Here is a 21,867-nt window from a genome sequence, read left to right as displayed (position 1 = left end):
GTGTAGGAAGCACAGAAGGGAGTGAGCGGGGCAGAAGCTAATATTTATACTATTTATTGAGTACCTATCATGAACTAAATACTTCTTTTGGTGTTTCAGCTATGTTTCAATGACTTAATGAATGTAACTGGAAGAGGGCCTGTCACAAAATGGATGTTTATAAATGGTCATTATTCATTTCATCATTATCTTCCTCTAATTTGATTGTCACAAAAGCACTGAAGGGTCACTATCATCTCCATTCCATGGTTAAGGTTATGTAACTTCTCCAACATCCCCTTAGCTAGTACAGAGCAGAATTGGCATTAAAACCTGGTAAATGTGCCAGCATTGACCTATTACTCTCTAACTCGCTCTACAGAACAAAGGTGGCTGCACCTTATAGCCAACAAGGGCCTGACTCCCCAGGGAAGGCTGAGATATGTAATGCTCCAAAGTTTGCTCCCACTGCTCAGTGAGTGTTTGCATCAAAGTCTGCTCCCAAAGCACTGAGGCAGACCAGGCAAAGGACTCCTTTGTAGTGAACCATTCTGATCTGGGGAAAATGAGTTTAGACCAGAAAAGGCAGTAAGGGTTGCAGCTGGGGTCTGACTACTTAGTTTATGTGTAAAACTCCTAACCCATCTCCCTGTACCTAATATCACCTTCAACTTGCCCACCATACATTCCTGCTAATATCTTCCACTGGTCTCATACTGTTCTCAAGGTAAAATCCAGGGACCTTAGTTGTCATTCAAGTCGGCCATGTGCTGCCCCTTCTTCAGCGTCACTCATTTCTTATCCATCTGCCCTCCAGGGTTCAGGACATCCAAGCCAGGAGCAGTGCCCCCAGTGCACCAGGCTCTCCAGCCTCTCCATCTTCCCCTGCTTATCAACCCTTAGGTCTCAAGGCTTTCCAGAGAGTCTTCCCTGGCCCTCCCACACATCTCACATGCTGCCATCCTTCAGGCATGATGTCAGATAGTCTGTTCAACAATAACTTGGGAGCAGACACTATGCTAAATTAGGGGGCTACAATGAGCTTCATGTTTTCAAGAAGCATGCAGGAAAAAAAAAAAAAGCAAAGAACAAAGCTTGAGGTTGGCAGAGCCAAAATTCAGACAGGGCTGCACAAGGCGCTAAGAGAGAATTAGCCCAACCTGAAGCCCAAGCTTCAGGGGGTTCCTGAAGGAGGAATGGGGGCAAAGAGAACAGTGAACTCAAAGGAGGGGTTAAGGGCTGAACTCTGCTCTCGGAAGAGAGCATTGATGATTCAGAATGATTGGACTCAGGGTAACAGGTGCTCAACAAATATTTGTTTGAATCAGTGAATCATCTGTCACACTTCATCAGACCAAGACTTGAGGTGATTGCAAAAGTTAATTATGCAGAAACAGACGAGAGCAAGTATTTTTCATTAGGCCAAGATCGTTTCAACTTAATAGCCTTCTCTTGACTGTTGAATAGAAGTCGTCTCTGATGCTAAACTGATTAGAGGTTTCTAACAGGAATTTTCATGCACATTAATCACAGCTGTGGTTCCCAACAAAAGAGGATGCTACAACATAAATGATCATAATAGTTAGCACTTTTCTAAACATCTACTCCATATCAAGAGTTATGCTGGGTCCTCACCAAAACTCTCATGATGGAAGGCTTAGGAGTCTAAACCACTTCCTCCCCAACAGCCAACATTTATGTCTCATATATAAGGATCTACACTAAGTGACTGTCTACTGCTCAAAGTGGGTCCCTGGATCAGCTGCACCAGCATCACTTGGGAACCTGTTAGAAATGCTTGCTCTAGGGCCTCCCCTGGTGGCGCAGTGGTTGAGCGCTGGGCTGCGAAGCTGCCCACAGCCTCTGCAGTGCTGGTTCGATCCCCGGCCACCAGCGAGGGTCCCACATGGCACGCAGACCTCTCCTGTCTCGCCCACTGCTCCCCCTCAGCAGTGTATTTCGTCATTCTGCTTGTTCTGCTCTCCGCTCTGGCTCTGGTGAATTCTCTCACCCTTCCACACTTCTGACTGTACCCAGTGCTTGTGTAAATAAAGAAATAAATCTTAAAAAAAAAAGAAAGAAAGAAAGAAAAGCTTGCTCTAAGGCTCCACCCCAGCCCCACCAAATCAAAATCTGTATTTTAACAAGATGCGCTGGGGATTCACATGCACATCAAAGTAAGAAGCACTGACCTGTCCCACCGGTCCCGTACCTGGTTGCACATCAAGACCATAAGGGAAGTTTTTCAAAAACAGATGGGCAAACCTTACCCCAAGTCCACCAATTCACTCTACAGGAGAAAACCTAGAAAGCTTTATTTTCCGAAGCTCTCTTATATGATTCTTGTAGAGCTGACTTGAGTCATTTCTTAGCTGAACACTCCAGATGCCTTAACCAAGGGGTTATAATCCTGACTACTTATCAGAATCACCCAAGATTTAAAAAGATATTGTTTGAGCCCACCCCAGTCAGAATTTCTTACAAGTGAGGCCCAGATCTATCAATATTCCTTAAGTGTTCCAGGTATTCAGTTAACCATTCCTCACATAAATGGTTCTGCATATTATTGATCTTCCCATCCAAATCTCTCTGAATACAGGACACCTCAAGCCTAACACAATACTTCGGGTGTAAAGGACTCATTCAGGGATTTCCTTTTTTTCCTTCCTTCCTTCCTTCCTCGGCCACCAGAACACACTGATGACTCATACTAGATGTTATTCAGAACCCCTAAGTATTACTTATTATTTTATTAGTTTTTCCTTTTGAAATAATTTCAGACCCAATGCAGCAAAAAAGGTACAAAAAATTTCCTGACCTCATAATCCAGTTTCTCCAAATGTTTGTCTTATATAACCATGACATAATGACCAAAACAGGGGATTAACTTTGAAATTGTGAAATTAATACTAATAAACTATGAAATTGTGAACTACTCTACATAGCTTGTTCAAATTTTACCACTTATTCAAATTATCCCACAAACATAATTTTTTCTGACCAGGATCCAACCCAACCTCTCATCCTGCATTTAGATGTAGTGTCTCTTTTGTCTCCTCCAACCTGGGGCAGTTGTTAAATCTGTCTTTTGTGATCTTGACAATTTTGAAGCATATGAGCCTATTAGTCATTTTTCAGAGCTCCATAGTACTCCAACAAATGGATATATCTTTGTTCATTTAACCATCCTCCTATATATGAGCATTTAGGTTTCTCCCACTACTTTACAATTGAAAGAAATGCTGCAATGAGTAATCTCACATATGTGTGTTTTCACGTTGCCGAAAGTCTGTCTTCAGGGTAGATTCCAGGAAGTGGGATTATTGGGTCAAAAAGCAAGTACAAGAAGGGCCTCCCTCGTGGCACAGGGGTTAAAAACACAGCACTATTAAGCTATTACCAGACACTGCAGCAGAGTTTGATCCCCGGCCAGGCAGCTAACCCACATGTTGCAGCAGACCTCTCCTGTCTTGCCTGCTGCTCCCCTCAGCAGCGTATTTCAGTAGATCTGCCTATTCAGCTCCCCACTTTATCTCTGGAGAATCCTCTCATCTCCCCCACACCTCTGGCCTGTACACCAGTTCTTGTATGCAAAAAATAAATACATCTTTTAAATAAATAAATAAATAAATAAATAAATAAAATGTATTTGCACAGACCTGAGAAGTCTCCCAACCTTTTGTTTCAATGTTTATTTCTCCATTGTCATTTCTTATTTTGTATATTTGTAGTTTTCCCTTTTTCTTCCTCATATTAGCTTGCAGTTTGTCTATTTTGATCATTTTCCAAAAATCCTAAAAGCACAATGCCTTTGAGAATTATTGCTATTCTGGCCTAAGTCCCTTAAACCACAATACCTAGACCAAACACAACACTCTGGATTTCAAACCAGACACTCAACTTCCTCAGCAAGATATTTCACATTCTTTCCCCCTCTTGCTCCTCCCCCTCTCCTCCTCTTCTTCTTTTGTTATCACCTCACACTGTTGACTCACACAGCGCTGTCACCAAACCCCAATATGTCACATCTTCTGCTGTTAAACCACATCTTCCATCTTCGTTCTTATACACTTTTCCTTAATGCACACTGACCTTCAAAAAATTCTTGCTAGATTCTATCTCACAGGATCTTGCTAGATCCTTCTAGACCCTGTTTTTCTGGGCAATTGTTTATTCAAATCAACCAACATTACTTGAGTCCCTCCTCTGGGCTAGGCCCAGCGCTTACAGGCACACATGTAATTGTAATGCAATGAAGAACAGTCTAAAAACAACATCGATGCACAAAAAAAGCCACAGAACAGAAGGATGAGGGGATCCAGGAAGGTCAAGAGGAGAGAGATGTTTGTCTGGTTCTCTGGTTCTTTAAAGGTGTTTATCAGCTCTAGAGGAGAAGGGCATCTGAGGCAGGGGTGATAAAAGGAGAAAGAACCATGAAGCCACATGGTATAGTGGAGTAGCCAGCTTCCAAGTTAACATGGGCAAAGCCGTCACTGGCAGGTGATAATGATGGAGAAAGGTCAGCATCAGACCTAGAGAGCTTATTAGACTTAAGGCTTAGACACCTTCAACAGGAGAGTGTGGCGTTTCTCTTCAACAGGAGAAACTGAGACCCACATCTTTTTTTTTTTTTTAAGATTTATTTATTTTTATACAAGAGCTGGGTTACAAGTCAGAGGTGCGGGAGGGTGAGAGGATTCACCAGAAACAGAGCGGGGAACAGAACAGGCAGACAGACCGAAACACACTGCTGAGGGGAGCAGCGGGCACGACAGGAGAGGCCTGCTGGGAATCGAACCCACGCTGCAGAGGCTGCGGACAGCTTCACAGAGCTGTGCTCAACTCGCTGCGCCACCAGGGAGGCCCTGAGACCTGCATCTTAAAAAGGTGACTTGGACAGAGCAGAATATGGGACAGAAAGAGTAGACAGGTCTGGAGAAACCAAAGAAGAGACCAGGAAATAATACGAGTGAGAGAAGCTAAAAGTCTAAACTGAAGCATATAGCTGGAAGAGGAAAATTCCAGAAACAAGTCAAAAGTGACTGACAGATAGGTAATGACACCACTGCATCTCACTCCAAAGAATCTATTATTTCTACTCTGCCAAAGAAAGCGTACAAAAAGACAGAAGACAGAAACACTCAGGGCAGAAAGCCAGAATATAGCAACATTAAAGAGACAAGTGAAGTGACATAAGCAACAAATCTTTAAAAATATGCGAAAGGACAGAGGAAGTATTAGGGGAGGACCTAGGGAGGAGAGATTTTTCACTTTTTTGTTTTGATGTCTGCTCTTACTCCCTTTTAGAAAAATTCATATTTGACTGGACTCAGACTAGGAGGTGGACACTCTCAAGGAAGACAGTCTCTGTTTCGTGGCAATCTGTTCCTGGCATTTTTCTTTGGCCTCTTTCATTCAAGTTTAACATACGCTGCAATCTCCTCCTTGCTTTTTCTTAGCAAGTTGTTTCTTCAGAGCACTACTCCACCGTTTGTGGAGTAATGAGATGCTGGATTGGGTGTGTTGGTCCTAGGTGTCTCACCTTCATTGTTTAGGGTCTTCCTCACCACCTCTTGGGGGACCTCACCTTCCAGAGAGGTTGAAAAGTCTGTGGATTCTGCTAGCTCCTTTGGGCCCCTGGCCCAAATATGAGTTTTTTCACAGGTGGATCAGCGAGTCCAGGAACATACTTTTCTCCTTTTTCACAATGACCAAGTTGCAAACACTCAGACCGGCATCCACAATGCAAAGCCAAACATATTTGGGCTTTCTTTCATCAATCCGCCTTGGGCTATCCCAGGGATGCCCTTATCAGTAGTAGGTGAACTGGTCCAGGGGACAGGACACTCTCCTTCATAACACCTTCCCACCACTGATTCGGACCTCGTATCCTTCCATTCTTCACCCAGGGTGCCAGCAATAACTTCTGTGGCCGTAGGCTTCTCAAAAAGGAACCAAGTTTGCATTCATCATCCATTTCAATGAGTTTCTGGCAGGCAGTGGCTGGGAAAGAGAGGTTTGGCTTCATCTTGAAGCAGCCAACTGCCTCTCAGGTGCCATGACAACAGGGAACGAGAGACCACTGGTTTCCTGAACCAGTGGTCAGGAAGGTCACGTGTGGTGGTGTAAGAGGAGCTTTGCAGCTCTTGGCTCAGTGGCGCCTTGGAGCCTGCTTGGCCTGCTGCATCCCATGTGCCTACCACCACAGCTGGCACGAGATGGTCGACCTTGACAGAGAGAATCAGGTTTCACTAGCTGGTGGGGTCTGGGTTTTGATACTGAGCTATTTAAGTTTTGAAACCCATAGTGCTGTTAGGAGCAAGGGGAGGCTCAAAGGGACCCTAAAAGCAGTAGAAGCCAGGGCTCAGGGCGGATTCAGACACTCTCCTGTAAAGACCATTAGTTCCTGTCTTGAGACGTCTGACCTGTCGAGGACTCGCTTATCAGTTCTGACCTCTGCCTCACTGCTTTGGAGTGTCGATTGCTGCTCCTGTTTCCTGTATCACCAGCACCACCTCTAAGAGCTGAACATTGCTGCCTTATTGCAGCTGCCTGATGGGCGCTGCAGGCCTGTGCCCGCACCACCTTTAGAGCGGTCTCTTATTACTCTTGCCTCCAGCGCTGCCAGGGAGGCCTCCAGATCACTGCTGCTGGCTGCTGCAATGTGGCCTCAGAAATGCCACTTGTGATCACCTCCAGCTGCCTCTGTGAGTTGGGTCCTGGTCCACCAGTTATCAGTGTGCCACCAGCTCCAGGCTCTCATAGGACAATGTCACCCTTAAAGAGCAGCTTTTGCTTTGGCTTATTGGACACTGTGGACACTATAGGCAGTAGGACAGAGAGCCACTGGTGCCTTAAAAACTCTTTTTTTAAATCTCCCCTTGTAAATAAGCCCTGTTGTTGTTATACTCTGTGTTTGAGTCCTGTCTTGCAATTCATTGTAAGCACAAGGGTGAGGGCTCCACTAATTATGACACTCCCTAGGTTTGCACGGTTTCAGTAGAGTCCAGGCTGAGGACTCTACTCATTTAATACTTCACAGGATTTGGTCACCTTTCTGAGATCAGATACCATAAAGTGGGAAGAGGGTGTTAAAAGTCAGATGGCAGGAACTGAAAAATCGCAAGAAGTATAGGACAACAGAAGCAATGAGAGGAAGGGAGAGGGTGTAGCTGGAGAGGAAGGGGGACAGGGAATGGGGGTTTGTTAGGAGAAGAGGACAGCTGGAGGCTGAGTTGAGGGGTGAGTGTAGGAGAAGCAGGTCCAAGGGAGGGTGTGAAAGATGCAGCAAGGTTTCAGAGGAGAGGATGTGGGCTACTTCCTCCTCTGGTCCTGAGGCAGGAAAAGGTATGTAGGTGGGAAATTTGGAGGTAGGACAGAGGAAGGTTGAAGGAGCTCCAATCCAATTGCCCCTCTAGTGATTATGAAGTAGGCTGGTTATCTGTGGAGAGTTAAAGGGGCAGAGAATGAAGGTGGCTTCAGGAAAGGGACGCTGTGGGAAGCTGGGAAGAAGTGACGGCTAAAGATTTCTTAGCAAAGGACTCAGTGAGCCTGGAAACCACGATTTTGTCATTGAGTTGATCTGCAAAGTTTGTGACTTTTCCTAGAAGTGCTCGGCAGGCCTAGGCCATGAGCAAAGGAAACTGAGAATGGGCTGATCAGAGACTGGAAATGGTTGGAGAGGCCGTGATCACCAGGCCAAAGAAAGTGAGGATGGTGGTGAGAGTATTCAAAGTGAGTACTCAAGAAATCTACACTGTGGAGGAGAAACTAAGAGAAGAGAGAAGAGTAAGGAGAAAACTAAGAGTAAGGACAGAAATGGCGGGGGGGGTTTGGGCAAAGAGAAGAATTTAGAGTTCAATATGTAGGATAATTCTGTGGAATAAATTACAGGATGTGACATCAGTTGAGGCTAAGGCGGCACAGAAAGAGGCTAGACTATCCTCATCTTTTTCTTTTTTAAAGATTTATTTATTTATGCATACAAGAGCTGGGCACAGGCTAGAGATACGGGGGGTGAGAGGACCTACCAGAGACAGAGTGGGGAACAGAACAGGCAGACTAACAGAAATACACTGCTGAGGGGAGCAGCGGGCGAGATAGGAAAGGTTTGGCTCACCATGTGGGTTGCTCCCTGGTGGGCCGGGGATCTAACTCGTGCTGCAGAGGCTGCAGATTGCTTCATAATGTGGTGCTTAACCCCTTGTGCCACCAAGGAGGCCCCTAGACTATCCTCATCTTGCATCTGAAGTCATACCAGATTGGTAAATATTAAAATGTTGAGGCTGTTTACTATTCATGCAATTTAAAAAAAAAAAAAACTTGATAAGCATGTCTGCAATGATATTGATATAGTAACTTTTAATTGAAGAAAGGCCTTTGCCAAGACACTATGTCTGCCGGGACCTATTAAATGGCACCTAACAAAGTGATGAGAGATTCCCAATCAGGTGGGGTCATTCTTACCCCTTCTTAACCCCACAGCTTAAGGTTACACCAGCTTTAGGTCCTCACTCCTCCCACTTAGTCTAAACTAAGTCCTGGATTGTCTCCCCTTTTGACTTGAAGGTACCTGTACTCCTCACTCAAAGGACAAGCAAGACCCTGTTCTTGCAATAAATGCTACTGCTAAGTCTGAAAAAATTGATTGGAAGGACAAAATAGACACTTCAGAGGACCAGCCACACTGCCCACATCCCCCACTGAGATGTTTATCTCTGAATAAAGCCAGTAGGGCGTGCCTAGGCCCTGAGGAGCTCTGCTGCTTGGTTTTAAATTGACTAGAGCTGCTTCTGCAGCAGGTGAAAGACTGTACACTTCTTGCAAGAGGCTGTTACTGCCTGGGATTGGACTAGTAATGATTTCTTTCTCTTCCTCCTCCTCCTTTTTATCGTATAATAAAAATTTTAACTTGTGTTTAAGTCAGATACATAAAACATAGGAAACAACAGAGTTTCTCTGTTCAGGGCCAGGACAGGGGATCCAGAGCCCAACTCACTCACCCTCCTTCTCTCCATTTCAAAGTGCCACCATTCACCCCAGCTACCTGAAGTAAAGCATTAGGGCTTCCTGCAGCAGCTAAAATCAAATAAACAAACAAATAAAAAACCACTACCTTTTGTTTCCTTCGGGCATTCTCATTTTATAAATCTATCACTCGGTAAAGACAAGATGAGTGTTTCAGTTTCAGCAACATGAAAATAGTTGGAATGTTGACTTATCTTGAATGTATTTCTAGTTCTTGGTCTGTTTCCAACAAGGGCTGGAGAAGCACAGTAGGAATACAGTCTGGTTCAGGTCAGCCTCACAGGTTGTGTAGCTAACAGCTCTTAGGGAGGGAGCTTCCCAGCTCTCAAGAGTACCCCTGTGTAGCAACATGCACCCTCGTGTACACAGTGGGGTCCCTGGGACCAGCCTGGGAAGATATGACCTCCTCTACTGGCCCAGTTGGGTGGTCTAGTTGAGTTACTTGCTCCAACATTCAGGCATAGAACCAGCTTCTCATTCTGTCTTTTTTCTGACAAAGTTGCAAGATACAAAATTTAGATGTTATCATAGACCATGCAGCCCACCTGGGAGAGAAAAGCCAACTGTGGTAAAAGAGAATGTAGTCTCCCCCAGAGAGCAGAAAGCACAGGGAGACATCCTCCATGGTTTTGAGTCCTTGAGTATCACTGTTTCTCAGACTCGGGTCCATCCTCTCAAGGGCTTAGTTTTGCAGCCTTTCCTTGGATTCTGGGAGTCAGTTTCTATCAGTGTTTATCTCTGCTACCTTCGCATGGACTCTGCACACTTGCAACCAAACTAATTTAAAAAAGCAAGACAATCGAACATACGATGCCAGTGATAGCCTAGAACTAACTGCTGCCCAGAATTAACACCTCTAACTTACTCTGGGGAAGCTAGAATGCCTGTGTAATCCAGATACCTAGAAAGACTAAAAGTCAGGAAAAGGGGCCTCCCTGGTGGCTCAAGGGGTTAAGTCTCAGCACTATGAAGCTATCCGCAGGCACTACAGCAAGAGTTAGATCCCCAGCCAGGAAGCTGACCCACATGTTGCAGCAGACCTCTCCTGTCTTGCCTGCTGCGCCCCTCAGCAGTGTATTTCAGTAGATCTGCTTGTTATGCTCCCCACTGTGTCTCTGGTGAATCCTCTCACGTCCCGCACCTCTGACTTGCACCCCAACTCTTGCATGAATAAATAAATAAATAAATCGTTAAAAAGAAAAAGTCAGGAAAAGATGCAACAGTCAAAGCTGTGTGAGCAGGATTTCAACATGAGGGGCTAGTCACTCTCAAGTTTTAAGACCTGTGGTGACACAGAGAAGTAGCTTGCATGGAGGTCCAAGCACCCCACAATTTCCATCATCTTCCGCCAAGACACTCCAAATAACCCCACCATGTGAGCTGCAACTCATCCATTAGAGACAACACTGTCCTCGGTCTTCATTTGTGCAAGCAATCTTGACCTTGAAAGCTTTCTGAGATCAAATGTAACTTTCCTTCTGTTCAACTTTGGGACCTGCCCTCCCTTCCAAACAAATTTGCAAACTTAGCCTCCTCTCTGTCTCCTCTAACCCTCAAGGTCAAAGAGAATTCCTGTAGGGGACTTGTTTGGTTAGAGCTGCAAAAGCACTAGCTGGACTTCACCCTGCTGTCTGGGGGACCTGCTGTTTCCAGCTCAGAACATCCAAGGAGTTGGCTGTGTGGTGCCCTGCTGGCAAGCAAGAAGCAAACAAGAAAGGCAATGGGATGCCTCCATGTGCTAGAGGAAGGATTCGGGAGAAGATCTGAATGGCTCAGGAAGGAAACAGTTTTGCAGGGCAATTAAGTACCCTGTAGCACTCAGAGACCCTCAAGCATAAAAACCATGAGGATATGCAACACTGAGTTATCTAAAATTAATAACAATCCAAGTTGTTTTTTAAGAATAAGGACAACAGTTTCAAGCATGCTAAAATTCAAGGGCCTCTAAGACCTTCTAGAAAAACTAGGTAATGAAATCCAACCAAACAAGCAAGACAAATCAAAGCAATAAACTTGGGAAGGGTGTTGCAATAAAGGGGCTATAAGTTTAAGGACATGTAAGTTTAAGGATACACAACTATGTAAATTATAATTATAGAATGGAATGTAGACGTTAAAAATTAAAGGTTCTGGTTAAAGGTGAAAAAAAAAAAACCATGAGGAGGTGGGGGTGGGGATATTACTGAAAAACCGAGAGGAAAGGTTGGGGCGGGTGGGGGGAGGGGGCTGAAAAGCTTGAGCTGTGATTGGTCTAAACTGTGCCAATAAAAACATAAGCCTGTATTTCTTTTTGATTAACTCTTTCCTGAAAAGCTAGTCATTGAACCTGATGGCTAATTAGCGAGAAAGAAAGGTCTTATGTCAAAACCATCATTCTTCTCCCCTGTACGGCAGGACTATTCACACTGGTGTTCAGCCTAGTGGTCAAAGGATAATGCAGCAGAAAGTGCATTACTTTCATTACTGTAGTGAAAAACTAGAGATTTGGTATAAGATTTCATTTCCTCCCCTTATTTTTACACCTTCGTTAGTTATGAGTGTTCCACAAACACTCTGTTAACTGAAGAATGCAAGTTACAAGGAAAGTGCCCAATAAATACATGTGAATGAGTGAATGAGTGAGAGCTGTGTCGTCTACGGTGTCCCTCACCCTCAAAATAGCGCAGGGAAGCCACTCCTATGGCCTCTGGGATTGGTTCTTGAGCCCCTTGCCATACCCGACCTCTGAAGGTTATTAGTTCCACAGTCACTTAAATGGGGCCTGGTTTGAGTGATAACAAAGAAATGTAATACATTCAGGAAAGTGTCGCTGAGTCTTTTGGGCTGCGTAGCCTATGCCAAACAGACCAGTCCTGGCGAAGCGCTTCTAGCAGGCCCATCTCTCTGAACTGCCTGGGGGAGTGGCACCTGGCAAGCAGCGCCCCATGGCTGTTCCACACGCCTGGAGCCCATCACTCACCAGGAGGACATAAAGCTGCCTGAGCACCTGCTGCCAGGGAGCATCTGCTTAGTTGGCATTGACTCCTGTGGGCGCAAAGCCAACCAGCCTGGGTGAGGAGGAAAAATCAGTCAGGATAGAAAAGAGAAGGTTAGGGGGTAGAGTGCTTTGTTACATTGAAGACTTAAGAGGCCTTTTAATTTCTACTGCAAAAGCACAGAGGAATTCATTGTGGAAATGTCTGAAAGCCTCTGGTTGGCCCCAGGTTGCAGATCCTAATGCAAGGAAGGCAGGAGGCCCTTAGGGGAGATGCTCCCTACAGATGCCCCACCTGCCCACCCTCTCCCCCTCTCATTCTAAGTCCCCCATGGGGGTGACCCCAGACAAAGGCTCTTCCTGTATTTCTCAGACACACCCCCACAGATGAATCTCATAGTAGGATTTAAATTTCTCCTTTTTTATTTGGAGGGAAACTGGTAGGGAAAGTCTTTCCGGTCACATGCTAAATATCTGAGCCTTACGTTCAGAAAATATATTTCTCATCAGTCAACGTTTTAATAAATTCTTCCCCAAACTTCCAGTCCCTCAAGCCATTGACACCACAGCCAGTACAGGTTTTCTCTGTCTCCTCAAGGAACATTTCCCATTTCTTCCTTGGCCCATAAGCTCCTGGAGGGTACAGACTATGTTATTTGATTTCTATTTCCAGAGCCTGGCATGGTGCCTGGTAAACACAGTAATTCAGTGACTGTCTGTTGAATGAGGCTTGCATGCCTGTTTACCAGGCCAGAGCAGGGGAAAGTTGGCCTCAGGGAGCAGGTAGGTTGGTAACTTTTTGGTGCTTTGCACAAGAACAGAAGTAGAAGGAAACCCTAGGAGTTCCCACAAACACTACCTCTTTCATGACATTTATCACAATAAGCATCATGTGTTTTTTTTTCTCTCTCCTTATAAATCCCTTTGGAAGTAGGAACCAAGTGTTTTTCAATGATTTTATCCACCCCTTTGCCTCATAAATGACCAAATAACTGAGTGAACACTTATTGACCAAAGCATAGTGTCACCTTAGCACTATAAAAGCTTCCGACACAAGCACCAAAGTCTCTCTTTTCCTCTCCTTCTTGCCCTTCTCACACCTACACCACAAAATGTTTGTGGAACTCACAAGTAATGGAAACATGCAAATAAGGCAGGATGCAAAATCTTTTACTGAGCCTCTAGTTTTTCTTGTTTGAAGAAAGTCCAGCCCCTAGAAATACCTGTTGCAACATTATCCAAAGATAATGTTCCTCTGAGAGCATCAGTACCAAGTCAAGAGAAAACAAATACATCATTTTCATGGAAGTATAGAATGGGAAATTATGAGAGCCAACCAGGCCCGTAACCTAGGTGGTAAGGAGAGGAAAGCCAGGGCTCCCTATAGAATGTGGAGGGGGCCGAAATGTGTGGATAAGTCACACTGCAGAGGAACCGTGTCAGTAAGAGGGACTGCACTGGCAGCACTGACATGCAACAGCTCAGTGAATCATCCATCAGGTGTGCTGAGGCCAGGGCTCTATACAGGGAATGTGGCAGAAAAAAAAACATGTGCCATGCGCAGTGATGCACAGAGGCAGATGGATTGAGAACAGAGTCCAACAGTGAGTCGAGGGAAGCCTTGATTCAGAGGGCAGGGTTTTTCTCTGCTGCAGGGGATCCTCATAATTAACCAATTAGGGCCATAGCTTCATTTCCTGTGACAGTTTTCTCTGTCACAAAGAATGAGGTCACTGCCCTCACTGAATCTAGGTGATGAAGAATAGTTTCAGTTATGCTTGGCTCATTCCCGGGAGATGACTAGATATGCGTATGGCATTCTAAGCCTCAGAAGGAAGAGTTTCTCCAAGGAACTGAAGTGTATTGTGACACCAGCTTTTAAGTCTCCACTTACATCCTTATCACATAACTCAAACAAAAGAAATAAAAAATACTGGGTTATTTGTGGGTCCCCATGAGCTGGCTACTAGCTGGCCATTCATGGGCAACTGTGACCTATTTGCTATCTATAAGTCACAACAGAACATTCCTCGACTACCTATGGAGTATAGCCTGTATCACAAGGCAGGCTTGGGAACGCCTAGGCTGCTGGTGACCTGAGTACATGACTATCTCCATGGTGGTATCGGGGTAACTCTGCCTGTGCTAACATCAAATAATTTGCTGATACAAATGTCTCTTGACATATGCGCATGATGACCCCTTCTCTGTTCCCTGTAAAACTTTGTCCCCCATCCCATCCCATCCCACCCGCCAGACTTTATTTCTCATACTATTGTCACATGGTCAGCTTTTACTAGCCTGTCTGCTTTCAACAAACGGCCCAGGAACTTCGGCTCAAGTATTAGAGTCTTGCCTTGCAAACCTGCTCCACGGCTGCTGTGTCCCTCATCATGTTCCCAAAGCAAAGCGGCAACAAAGTCCTGTCACAACAGTAATTGAGCAATCCGAGAGGCTGGCATAGGTCAGAGCCCTGTCAACCCTGAAATAACCAACCAAACTATTACTCAGTAGCACTAAATGTGATGCTATATGTGAAAAGGATGGTTTTTTTTTTTAAATTATGTGAAAGAATTCATTAAACTATAAGGAGCCATTACTATTAGCATTGCTTAGGTGATGCCAGCTTCTCACAGAAATCAAAAGTACCTATTGGCTGTCAGAATTGAAAGCTTGAAGGGAATGGATATACATTAGCCTGTGGAAAGGGTGGAGGAAAGCTGACAAGATGGGTAGAAAAAGCAAATATCAGAGAGAGAAAAGAGGCACTACCACCGCATTACTCCAGAGAGGAAATTATTACAAAGTTGTGTGTCTATTGTATCTATGAAGACTCCACTACCACCTCAGAAAGAAAACTCTCCCACTCCCTATTTCCACTTATATTTTACAAGAGTGAGTGTTCAGGGGATATTCAGGGAAGCATGAAAGCATGCGCAGCACACACACACCCCAGTCAAGCCTCTTGGTTTACCTGGCTCTTCAGCAGAAAGGTTGGGAAGCGAAGGCAAAGCCCAAGACTGAGGACTCTACTGGTTTCCTCCTCCTAATAAGACAGTGGGCCTTGATATGTGAGAGCTAAGCTAAAAAGTGGTGGTGGGGGGAGGCCATAAAAGCACCTCAGGAGCTTCTGCCATACCTGGGTTTGAAGCTCCAGGTCCAGAGGCAGGGAGTGAGACAGGAGGATGCAGGAATACTGGAAGCTTTCAAGTAATCGGCTTCCTGGCTCCTCCATGCTTCAACTCTCTGACTGCAGCTCTTTGTTAACAACCTCTTCTGTGTGTTCAGGGAGAAATGGTGGAAAGATGTAGAGCCCTGCGGTGCAGGCAGCGAAGGTGATGACACCCTTCTGCCAAAGGAAAATTCTGACTCAGTTGGTTAGGCTGGGACGGCATGTCTGCAGTTTCCCTCTGTGTGTCAGCAACAAGGCTGGTGCACAGGGGCCAGGTCTGGGGGGAGGTTCTGAGTCAGGTCTCAGGCTGCAGAGCTTCTTAATTAGAAACAGGAATTAAGGAAAGAGCCTGTAATGCAGCTGTAGGAAGACAATCTGTACACAAATTCATGAGAAGGGTTACCTCTGGGGAAAAGGCAGGAATGGGAGGGGTGGCCAAAGACCCTCAGTCTGGCCTGCCGTGTTCACGTTTAAGAAGAGAATGTATTCATATGTTCATTAATTGTTTAATTAAAAACCAATTTTTCAAAAAGCTTAAATTCGAGTCAGACATTAAAGGATGAGAATGAGAGGGAGGAAGAAAAACAGGGGAGATGGGGGAGGGTGGAAGAAAGACACAACAGTCTAGTCCTTGCAGGGGTATCCCTGGATGCTGGAATAAGGCCCCCCAAGGGGGTAGGGTTCTGAAGCAATGGTAGACTGATGGAGCAAATTGCAAGGAGGAAAGGTCCTAAACCAGAATTTCCTGTGTCACAGAAAAGAAAATGGAATAAATAACAGAATTTTGAGAGAAAATGAGTGAAGAGAAAATGACCCCCAAAGCACACCACCCGTACGATTGAGGACAAAGTCCCCATGGTCACAAAAAAGGGAGCAAATGCTGCCTTCTCCGAATTGGGTCCAGAAATTCAGCCCCCCGCCCCCCTCCTCCTGGCTCCTCTCTGCCAACCATGTCCTTGGTTGTGGAGAAATCTACTGCCCTGGATTTAGAAAGCGACATCAACTCGAAAAGGCCACTAAAAATGGACCACCTACCCACCCTGCCCGCTCTCAAACTTTCTACCAATGCGATGCCACCCCACCCCTCCCCTGGCTCAGCCGCGGAGCTCAGGAGAATGAGCACTTTCGCAAAAAGTCGGGGGCTTCCCTGGGGATTTCCCGGGGGAGAATCCCCGGGCGCTGGAGACCTCCTCTTTGGTAGGAGCTAAGCTCTCAGAATCTGCTCCAGGCTTCTGGGCTCAGGTAAGCTCCGGGGGTAGATGATCGCCCAGCTTAACCAGGGGCAGGCGCCCTTTTGAATCCCGGAGGTTCCCCGTCTACCCTACACGAGCCTTCACCGCCTTAGTCGGCTTTGCGGGCCATGTGTTTTGGGGTCCCGTGAGGATGGGGGCGGTGGAGCACCCCTGCCAGAGATTAGGCGGGAGGCCCTGGGGGAGGGGAGCTGGGGAGTGGGAGGAGCGGGCAGTTACCTCATTGAAGCCCTCCTGCAGGACGTCCAGTAAGTTCCCCCGGGCCAGGCAGGCTAGCATTGTTCCTGTCGGGGGCACCCCGGGCGGGGTCTCCAGGCCAGCGGCCGTCGCCGCCTCCCTTTACACACAAAGACTCGGCTCAGCTCATTGGGATCCCTCCGGAGTCCCGCATGCCACTTACTGGAAACCTAGACCCGAGCCAAACTGGCGGCTTCCACTGGGCATGCTCGCACTGGGGGCCAGGGCTGGAGGGGGCCAGGCGCTGTCGCGGTTCCTATAGAAACAGTGGGCTCGCCTCGGGTAGAAGGGCGCTGGAGAGCGGACCCCAGGCCCGGCAAGCGCAAGGGAGAGCACCGGGGGCGCACGGGCTGGCTGGGCGGGTGCGCGCGCTGCACAAACACGCGCGCGTGCGCGCACACACACAGACACCCGGTGGGGGGCATGTGTGCACGCACTGCAGACACACAAACACCAGGCTTGCAGGCAGGCGTTCCGGCGTGAGTGTAGGGCGCACTACACTCACACAGATGCACGCACCTTGACACACAGGCGGGCGTGCCGGCGTGTGCATGTGCTTGGAATCACACACCAGGTTTGCAGGCAGACGTGCCATGAACGTGCGCCGCACACATACACACAGAGAAGCTGTGCTGATTTAAGGCCCCAGCACCTCAACCCACCCCACCCACCCCACCGGAAGGGGAGTGAATCATAGTATTTTTTTTACCCCCTAGACAAGCTGAAAACAGCAACCTTTTTTTCCACTTGGGGCCTGGACTGTGAGGTTAGGCTAAAGAGGAAACAAAAAGAGAAAGGTAAGAATCAGCCAGGAGGAGAGCAAAAAAGAGGATAGAAAAGAGAATTGTAGTTATTGATAGTTGACTAGGGCACATTTAATAGAGTCATGCTGAACAAATCACAAATGACAAGGGAATGTCGAGGTAATAAGCCAAGGATGCACAAGATTTACCCAAAAGCCTATCTGCTTACCTTCCTTCTTTTCCCTCTTTCCAAATCAACTGCAATGTAAAATCCATATTTTCAAGGAGTTTTAAATTGACTAAATGAGCTTTAATTCAAATAAATATAGCCCACCAAATGTGCTAGTGCTTTTGAAAAAGTTGGGTAAAAACCTACCCAAATGGCAGAAGAGCTCAAAAGACACTCCTCTAAAGAGGAAATGCAAATGGCCAACAGGTATATGAAAAAATGTTCAACATCACTTATAAGCAGGGAAATACAAATGAGATACCACCTCATTTGATATCACCTCTGCAATGAGATACCACCTTACAACAGTGAGAATGGCACGTATTTAAAAAAAAAAAAAAAAACTGGAATCAACAAATGTTGGCGAGGATGTGGAGTAAAAGGAACTCTCCTACACTGCTGGTGGGAGTGCAAACTGGTCCAACCACTATGGAAATCTGTGTGGAGGTTGCTCAAACCACTAAAAATGGAGCTACCATATGACCCAGCAATTCCACTCCTACGAATCAACCCAAAGGACACAAAAACATTAATTCAAAAAGATACCTGCACCTCTATGTTTACTGCAGACCTATTTACAATAGGTAAGCTGTGGAAACAATCCAAATGCCCAAAAATAGATGACTGGATCAAGAAGATGTCGTACATATACACAGTGGAATACTATCCAGCAATCAAAAAAGATAAACTCATGCCATTTGCAGCAACATGGATGGAGCTAGAAAGGATCATTCTCAGTGAAATAAGCCAGAAGGAAAAAGAAAAATAATGAATGGTTTCATATATAGGAGGAATATAGGGGAATCAAATAATAAGGGATCAGGGAAAAATAATAATAATAAAACAAAATTAGCAGGCAACCACAAATCCGAGACATTCTGTGAGGGAGGGGAAGGAAAAGGGATCAAAATAGGGGAGAAAAGAGCACAAGGGACTATGGTGATGGTTCATGGGTAAACTGGTAATGGGAATTTTACGGGGAATACACAATGATGTAAAAGATATAAATAAAGTAAATAAATAAATAAAAACAGGGGGAAAAAGTAAATAGGGCCTCGTGGGTCGAGGGGTTAAGATGCAACCTATGGGGCCTCCCCCGTGGCGCAGCGGTTGAGCGCTGGGTTGCGAAGCTGCCCGCAGCCTCTGCAGCGCTGGTTCGATTCCCGGCTGCTCCCCGGCCACCAGAGGAGGGTCCCACATGGTGCGCAGACCTCTCCTGCCGCCCGCTGCTCCCCTCAGCAGTGTACTTCGGTCCTTCTGCCTGCTCTGCTCCCCGCTCTGGCTCTGGTGAATTCTCTCACCCTCCCGCACTTCTGACTGTACCCAGTGCATGTATAAACGAAAAACGAACAAACAAGTAAATAAATAAAACATGCCTCTATAAAAGAAAAAAAAAAAAAAAAACTTGCAAAACAAAAACAAAAAAAAAAAAAGATGCAACCTATGAAGCTGTCCGCAGCCACTACAGCATGAGTTTGATCCCCGGCCAGGGAGCTACCTACATGGCGCAGTGGACATCTCCTGTCTCTCCTGCTGCTCCCTTCAGTAAGTCTTCCTGTTCTGTTCCCCACTCTGTCTCTGGTGAATTCTCTCACCCCCTTCACCTCTGGCCTGTACCCTAGCTCTTGTGTGCATAAATAAATAACTCTTAAAAAAAAAAAAAAGTAAAGAGTCTCAAAAAACAAACAAAAAACGCCTGCCCAAATAAATGAAACAGCCATTCCCATTTCTAATTTTTGAAACCACAGATGTGCTGATTTTTTTTTTTAAAGATTTATTTATTTATTTATTTATTTATACAATCACTGGGTACAGTCAGAAGCGCGGGAGGGTGAGAGAATTCACCAGAGCCAGAGCGGAGAGCAGGACAGGCAATGTGACAAAGTACACTGCTGAGGGGAGCAACGGGCAGCAGGAGAGGTCTGCACGCCATGTGGGACCCTCGCTGGTGGCCGGGGATCGAACCAGGGCTGCAGAGGCTGCGGGCAGCTTTGCAGCCCAGCACTCAACCGCTGCACCACCAGGGAGGCCCAGTGTGCTGATTTATTTTTAAGAAGACTAGCCATTTGTATTCAGTACATACTTGTTTCTGTAGGAAAACTGGAAGATGGAAGAACACCCATATTATGTTGCCCTTTGCCATCCCAGGCACAGAGGGAAGCGCTTACAGGGCGTTAAGGCTCAGAGGTCAGGGCCTTGCCCAAGGACACAGCTAGTCAGTGACAGTGACAGTTTGAGGAGCTAGGAGTCTGCCCTGGGGGGGTGTGCAGAAGTTCCAGATCTCCTCCCTCAATCCCCATGAGTGCCTTAGCAAGAAAAGGAAGTAAATGAAGGATCCTCTTCAACCTCTTGGCCTCTTCTTCCTCCTTCTCCTGATCCTCCTCCTCCTGCTGCTTCTTACTAGAGAGGAAGAAGATCTTTTCCTCCCCAATATAATAAAGGAGGGCCTTCCTTGTGGAGCAGGGGTTAAAGACAGCATTATTAAGTGATTGCCAGCCACTGCACCACAAGTTCGATTCCTGGCCGGCCAGGGAGCTGACCCATATGGCGCAGCAGACCTCTCCTGCCTCGCCTGCTGCTCCCCTCAGCAGTGCATTTCAGTAGATCTGCCTGTTCTGCTCCCCGTGCTCTCTGGTGAATCCTCTCTCACTCACACACACCCAGAACCTCTGATTTACACCCCAGTTCTTATATGCATAAATAAATAAATCTTTAAAAATTATAATAAAAAAATAAGAAAGAAAGAAAATCCTCTCCCAGCACAGCCAGAATATCTTGTCTGAATGTCTAGAGCTCCTCGGCACAAAGCTACTTCTGAGAAGAGACACCTCCCTCTGACCACAGCAAACTGAAAACAGAAGACCAACAGAGGTGGTAAGTGGCTGCTGCTGGTAAAAAGCTGTAAGTTCAATTCGGGCTAAGTCTGGGGAAACACTGTGGAGCCAAATCAGCCTGACTCTGGGCAGCCCACAAGTCGGAAGCCCTTTAGAATCTGGTTGTGAAGAACCCCTGGCACCCAAACACAGTTCACAGTGTAGCCCTAGCGTGTCAGTAACCCATGTTAATGCAACAAGACCCTTTTTAAAAAGAACCGTGAAACTTCCAACAGTATAAAATTGCATGCAACACATCTCCGTGCACAGAACATGCGAAGCCCAAACAGCCAGCTGGTGGATCCCTGGATAGCAGATTCTGATTGGTTGACAACCACTCATGTTTTGGAAACAGAAGAAAATAGAAAGAAGTCAGAGGCATCCTGGTGACAGTTATCTGTGCTAAGAGGTCACTGTTTCTCAAACATCAGGTCTTTTATCCTACTTTTATCAAAGTAGGACCTGTGTGCTCTGTGTTCCTCAAAAAAGTCTGAATTTTAAAGCTGAAAAAAAAAAAATCTCATTTGGCCCAGCTCCATCATTTCACAGATGAAGGAAGCAAGTCTAGGAGCAATGCTCACAGTCACTCAGTAAACCAGTATGGGAGCTAAGAGCTGATCCAGAGGCTCCTGATGCCCAGCCCCAAGCTGCTTGTCCCATACCCACAGGCTGGGGGAATTAAAATGGTAGAGAATGGATAAAAAAAAAATTTACTATAGGGCGTAAGGTCCAAAATTGCACCATTTCCTGGAAGTCTACAATTACACCCACCACATATTCTATAGCAGTGGTAGCCAACAGTGGTAGCCACATGGTGGCAATGTTCTTTATTTGTACTCTCCAGTGTTCTGTGTCTGTGCTGTCCAATCCAGCCTCATGTGGCTATCGAGCACTTGCCGTGTGGCTAATGCAAATGTGGAACTAAAGTTTAAGTGGCATTTAGTTTGAGTTCATTTAAATGAAGATAATATAGTTTCTAAATATTCTGTTCTGTTGTCCTATAGAAACTATAGAAATATTTCCAAATTTAAACACAAATTATATATTTCCACAATAGCCTGTCTCTCATCCTTGCAAAAAGCAAAAAATTCCATATAGTTGCAATTTTTTTTGCTCAGAAGGTATATTCAGCTTGCTTATCATGGTCAGCCTTAGAAAGTGACCCAGGTGGGCCTCCCCAGTGACTCAGCGGGTTGAGCGCTGTGCTGTGAAACTATCCGCAACCTCTGCAGTGCAGGTTTGATTCCTGGCCAGCCAGGGAGAAACCCACATAGCATGGCAGACTTCTGCCTCTCCTGCTGCTCCCCTCAGCAGTGTCTTTGGTCCATCTGTCTGTTCTTCTCCCTGCTCTCTCTGGAGAATTCTCTCACCCTCCCAAGCATC

At 46.0% G+C, this 21,867-nt stretch overlaps 1 protein-coding gene and 1 pseudogene across 8 annotated transcripts in view; both read right to left on the bottom strand.

Moving 5' to 3' along the window:
* Positions 1 to 21,867, bottom strand: part of DIXDC1 (DIX domain containing 1) — a 69,246-nt gene that overhangs the window by 42,704 nt on the left and 4,675 nt on the right. For 2 of the 8 annotated variants that reach the window (XM_054693089.1, XM_037505255.2), the window contains exon 1: positions 15,120 to 15,412. The exons of 2 other annotated variants lie outside the window; for them this stretch is intronic. In XM_054693089.1, the coding sequence (XP_054549064.1) occupies positions 15,120 to 15,215 (96 nt within the window). In that variant the 5' untranslated portion in view covers positions 15,216 to 15,412. Of the gene's footprint in view, positions 1 to 15,119; positions 15,965 to 16,621; positions 16,993 to 21,867 lie in introns of those variants that run through there. 4 more of the 8 variants (XM_037505254.2, XM_054693090.1, XM_037505256.2 and 1 more) reach the window with 3 other exon arrangements.
* Positions 5,271 to 6,438, bottom strand: LOC119240667 (40S ribosomal protein S6-like; annotated as a pseudogene).

This window comes from Talpa occidentalis, unplaced genomic scaffold (genome assembly GCF_014898055.3).
Source record: "Talpa occidentalis isolate TD23 unplaced genomic scaffold, MPIMG_talOcc4v2.1 talOcc4.12, whole genome shotgun sequence".
Classification (NCBI taxonomy): Eukaryota; Metazoa; Chordata; class Mammalia; order Eulipotyphla; family Talpidae; genus Talpa; species Talpa occidentalis.
The sequence above is the reverse complement of the archived record's forward strand: the minus strand, read 5'-3'. Positions and strand labels throughout refer to the sequence as shown.